The following is a 5,689-nucleotide window of genomic DNA, read 5'->3' as shown; positions in this document are numbered from 1 at the left end:
CCACTAAAAAACGTGACCATTTCACATCAATCGTCCAGTACAGAAAAACTCGTTCAAGTTTGGAGAAATCGACTTTTCTATCTGATTCGGTTTGGGTTTCGAGGCGTAGCCTGTGAATTAAAAAAAAAAATATATTAAATAAATAAAAAAATAATTTAAAAAGAGGGACGATCCTTTTTAAATGAATATCGTACAATATTACCCCACCTTTACGACGTTAATTACCTCTCTTAAAGAAGGAACAAATTGACGTCACTCACCCCTTTTTGTTATTGTTTTTTAGTCACAAAGAAGTCCCACTAAATTGCGTTAATTTCTTTTTTTTTTTTTTTTTTTTTGGGGTTTTTTTTTTTCGTTTCTGTTTTTGAATTTTTTTCTGTTTCGTTTCCTGTTGTTTGTTTTGCATTTTGTTGGATGTTATTTTTTGTTTGTTTTTTTTTTTTGGGGGGGGGTGGGGGGGGTTTGGTTTGGTTTCGGTTTGTTTGATTTTTTGGTTGTTTTTTTTTTTTTGTTCGTTTGTTTGTTTTTCTCTTTTAAATGATTTTTCCCTTTTGTTTTAAGTGTTATACAATGATATTTTATGTAAATGGAATGTGTGTGTGTTCAGTGTAAACATTTGTTTGTTTGTTTGTGTGTGTGTGTGTGTTGTGTTTTGTGTATGTATGTATGTGATGGAGGGTGGTAGAGTGATAGAAAAAGAGAAGAAAAGAAGAGAGAGAGATAGAGAGAGAGAGAGAGAGAGAGAAAAAAATGAGAGAAGAGAGAGGAGAGAGAGAGAGAGAGAGAGAGAGAGAGAGAGCAGAGAGAAAGAGAGAGAAAGAAAAAAAAACAATGATAGAAAAAAAGAGAAGAGAAGAGAAGAAGAAGAGAGAGAGAGAGAGAGAGAGAGAGAGAGAGAGAGGAGAGAGAGAGAGTGTGTAGTGTGTGTGTGTGTGTGTCAGAGAGAAAGAGAGAGAGAAAGCAAAAAACACAATGATAGAAAAAAGAGAAGAGAAGAGAGAGGAGAGAGGAGAGAGAGAGAGAAGAGAGAGAGTGAGAGAGAGAGAGCGAGAGAGAGAGAGAGAGAGAGAGAGAGAGAGAGAGAATTTTGGAGATTTTTATTTTTTTTAAATGTTGTCTAATTTTGTAAAGCTTCTCGTTGAGTTACTTCGATGTCATTCCATTTCCTTTCTAATTACTGAATTATCTTTAGATATTCATTCGTCTATGGCGACGCGACGTGCAGTTATTTGCAGGTCTGATAACCAAATTCATTATGGACTCATTGTTGTTGTAATGGTAATCTCATCAAATGACGGAACATATTGTCCATTATAACAATGTTAAATTAGGCTCATAATCAGGTTCAGATGTCAGGCCTGCAACAAAACAAACTTGAGCTTTTATATAGCGCAATATCCACTAAACGTGCTCAAAGCACTTTACAAGGCGTCCCTAGCCAACAGCAACACGTAACATGTAGGACGTGACATGACGCCTGTTAGGCTATTTTACAATTATTTTTCGGACAGAGACAAAGCTGTTAACGGTCAGGTATTCGTTTTACACCTGATTACGGTGAGAGAATGTGAGTAAAGAGCTTTTCCGAGGACTCAACTATGCCCGAGCGAGGCTCGAACCCAGGAACCTTACGATCCGAAAGCAGGTGCCATACCACTAGACCACATAGCCGCACATGTCATGTAGGCCTACACGTCGGTCTATGGCAATACCCATTGTAAATTTCCAGAAGTGGATTTTTTAAAAAGTTTATCTTATCTTATCTTATAAAAAACGGAGAAGTCAGGACAGGAGAATCACTTTGTAAAATCTAAAAAGAAAAATCGGCTACGTATGTAAACAACAGGGAATGGGAATTAGCGGAAAAGTAGCGTCCCTTGATTGGACGTCACCGGTGGAGAAGTTTATTTGGAAACAAACCAACTACAAGCCAAGCGCTTTCCAAATAAAAAAAAATTTTATTCATATTTCTGTACAAAAATAAATATCATCATCAACGTTACACATTTAGTACAGAAATATGAATAATAAATTATTTATTTGGAGCGCTTGGCTTGTAGTTGGTTTGTTTACAAATAACTTCTCCCACCGGTGACGTCCAATCAGGGACGCTACTTTTCCGTTAATTTCATTCCCTATAGATAGAATTTCGCTTGGCCAAGGAGTTCACAACATTGCCATCCGGAAGTAAAAACGGACCAACAGACAAACTCTGTGTAACCATGAACTTTTATAGTCTGGTTAATACAGTTTAGTGAGAACAACTCACAAACGCGGATGGCAAAAAACAATAACAAGGCCTGAGTGACGTCATCTGCATACTATCTATAGAGGGGAAAAGTTATTTTTTTGGATTTATTTTTCTATTGTAGTCCTTCAAGCCGTGGGACCCCACGAAGCAGGAGTTTATCCCGGTTTCTAAAGCGTGAAAACGAACAATAGCAATTGTTTTCTACCCTTTGGATAGGACGTTAGTTTATCGCAAAGTACTTCCGCCAGATCTAATAGATCCAGCTACCCATTTACTGCTGGGTGGTAAGGGGAGTCGGAAAATTAAATAATCTTAACTGCATCCAGGATTGATCTTGGTCCCTTTGCGTGTGAACGAGTGCTCTAACAACTGAGCTAACGTGACCCCTTTTTAATTCTAGGTTTAGGCGTCACGTCGGGATTAACGCTTTGGTTTAACCGAGAATTTTTTCAACAATGAGAAAGAGGAGAAAAAAAAAATCTTAATTTTCTGTTCGGTTTATCCATGTTTGTTTGGTCGGCCGTTTTCGGGTTAACTGTTTTTTTCTTCTTCTGTACTTCTTTGCTCAAAAACACAACAAGAGAATTTATTTAACAAAAAGATCAATATATATATTCACCGTGCTAGATGTATCGAGAGCTAGATATCTATATAAATTGCGTCGGTAGTCCTTTATTTTATGTAGTATCCCGCTTTTTCTTTCCTGAAGACAAAAGAAAAAAGACTTCAATTACACTCTTTTTTTTCGTCAATACAAGTCAGAGATGGTGAGCACTGTTTATTTTATTTTTTTAAATATTATTACTCATTTTTTTATTTGTCAGTTAGTTTATTGTTTGTTGGCTTGGTTTTGTTTATTTGTTTGTTTGGAGTTTTTTTGTGTTGTTATTGGGGTTTTTTGGGGGGTCTTGTTCTTTTTTGTTTTTGTTTTATTGTTGTTTATTTTTTATGGTTGTTGTTGTTGTTTGTTGTTTGAATGTTTATTTGCTTTGATTACGCCAAATGACAGCTTTCTCGACAGACCACGTGCTGTGTCAGTACACGCGGGTGAATGCTATGAGTCTTTTGTAACACATGCATTCAATGTCAAGGACAGTGAATCGTCTGGAAAATTCATAGACAAAAACAAATTCTTTGAATGTTGAATATTAAAAATGTTCATATCGTTTAAAGTTTAATTTCTTTGAAAAATTGGAAAGTGATTCGAACTTTGAGAGTTCTGTAAATGAAGCACCAGAGGGCGACACTTGGTATAGCGTCATGGTTCATCCAGAGGTCATGGCCAGTCCGCCTCCATCTTCTTCTCTTAACAAGAGGAGATACAGTTTCTTGTTCTCTTCAAGTCGCTGTTTTAGATTGTTTTTGGTCAGAAAATCCAAAGTATCTTCATTTGGTAACGTGTCAGCCTTTTGACATGTGTTCTTTTGTTGTTGTAAACCTTCGTGTTTCAGCGCCATATGGGTAGAATGAAGTTGACGTCAATCGGGTCTTTGTTATTGTTTTCTTGTCATCCGCGTTTATGAGTAATTCTCACTAAACTGAATTAACCAGACTATAGATAGTTCGAAGATGACGTCACTCAGGTCTTTGTTATTGTTTTTGCCATCCGCGTTTGTGAGTTGTTCTCAGTAAACTGTATCAACCTGACTATAAACGTTCATGGTTACACAGAGTTTGTGTGTTGGTCCGTTATACTTCCGGATGGCAATGTTGTGAACTCCTTGGCCAAGCGCATTCTATCTATAAACATTTAAGGTTACACATAGTTTTGTGTGTTGGTCCGTTATACAACCGGATGGCAATGTTGTGAGCTGCTTAGCCAAGCGCACACTATCTATAGATAGTATGCGCTTGGCTAAGAAGCTCACAACATTGCCATCCGGAAGTATAACGAACCAACACACAAACTTTGTGTAACCATGATTGTTTATAGTTAGGTTAATACAGTTTAGTGCGAATTACTCATAAACGCGGATGGCAAAAAACAACAAGAAAGACCTGAGTGACGTCAACTTCGAACTATCTATAGCAACACAGAGAAAATGTTGGATTTGAAAAATTTGATCTTTGTTTTGGTCTGTATCCTTCTTAACTTCCAGAAATTTCTAAGAACCCAAATTATACAAATCCGTAGTTCGTAGTTGATGTTTGTGTCCCTATTTCTTGATCCGGTGTGTTTGTTGTTAATTGGGCGGCGATTAGTATCGTTATGATAGAAAAGAATGTGTAATCAGTAAACGATTTGGATGCACTCTCTTCTATTACAGTTATCAAAGGTAAACAATGTGGATGTTCCATACATTCAAGAAAAGAATAGGAGCTCAATACGCTTCAACAGTCATGACGTCACTTACCTCGTAATGACGCATGGTAACTTAGTAACTGGCTCTAAACTATCTGAACAATGGCGGACGCCCTTATGAAATATTTCTCCGACGAGCATAAAAGTGTATCCAGAGGAGAAAAACATAATAAATATGATCATGTTTTGACTTTTATACATTCTGATCACATGACATATGAAAAGTTCTAGCCAGCATGAGAATAAAAAAGTACCGATTTTCTTAAGTTTAGAACCACGGTGCTCGCCGTTGCTGGGAAACGTGACATCCGGAGTTTATTCCGGTTTCTGTAGCATTTAAACGGACAAAAGTAATTGCTTACTATCCTTGGATAGGACGCTAGTCCATCACAAAGTACAATCCGCCACATCTAACAGACCCGTGCCACCTAGCCACTGCTGCTGGTGGTCAAGTGGTCAGAGAAAACAAATACACGACTTTACTCGGGATCGATCCCCAATGTCCTTTGCGTGTGGAGCTAGTGCTCTACCAACTAGAACTATCGGGACCTCCTTCTTGGCTACCCTGGGCTTCAAAACACGTTCCTGTCTTTAACGATCATCATCTCTTTTTCACCTCTCCAGACTCCGACATGGATTGTAATGGTGGTCTTGGCTGTTGCATGGTATCTGCCGTACCTTTGGAAATCGACAGCAACAACAACAACCAACAACAACAACTACAACATGAGAGATGGCTCTGAGTCGGACCTGGGTGACAAGGATACAAAAGGCAATCAACCAGATGTTGACGGTGATTCACTTGACCCAGAATTCGGAAAAGATATCGACAATGGTCCAATTGACCCAGATTTCGGACAAGGGTCTGCAAATCATTCTGCCCCATTTGGTAACGGAGAATCACGAGATACTCTATCAAAAGCTGACAATGGTCCAATTTACCCAGATTTCGGACAAGATATCGACAATGGTCCATTTGACCCAGATTTCGGACAAATTATTTCAAATTTTAGATCCCCAGTTGGTGAAGAGAAAACAAATGGTACTCTATCACATGTTGACGGTGGTAGTTTACTTTACGAAAAAGATAAAAATGGCTTCCCGTTGGGAAAAGGAACAAAGGACTCACAATTTTA

The 5,689-nt window shown here is 38.0% G+C and overlaps 1 protein-coding gene across 1 annotated transcript; it reads left to right on the top strand.

Annotated features, from left to right (window-relative positions):
* Positions 1 to 2,991: 2,991 nt before the first annotated feature.
* LOC144961703 (uncharacterized) lies at positions 2,992 to 5,656 on the top strand (the record flags this gene model as incomplete). Its single annotated transcript, XM_078894799.1, has 2 exons — positions 2,992 to 3,018; positions 5,178 to 5,656. Coding segments are annotated over exons 1-2 (482 nt in total), but the record flags the coding sequence as incomplete, so codon positions are not given.
* Positions 5,657 to 5,689: the final 33 nt, after the last annotated feature.

The sequence above is a fragment of the Berghia stephanieae genome, unplaced genomic scaffold (genome assembly GCF_034508935.2).
Source record: "Berghia stephanieae isolate SIO BIC M18660-M18661 unplaced genomic scaffold, UCSD_Bste_1.3 scaffold3668, whole genome shotgun sequence".
In the NCBI taxonomy this organism is placed as follows: Eukaryota; Metazoa; Mollusca; class Gastropoda; order Nudibranchia; family Aeolidiidae; genus Berghia; species Berghia stephanieae.
This window is presented reverse-complemented; position numbering and strand designations above follow the sequence as displayed.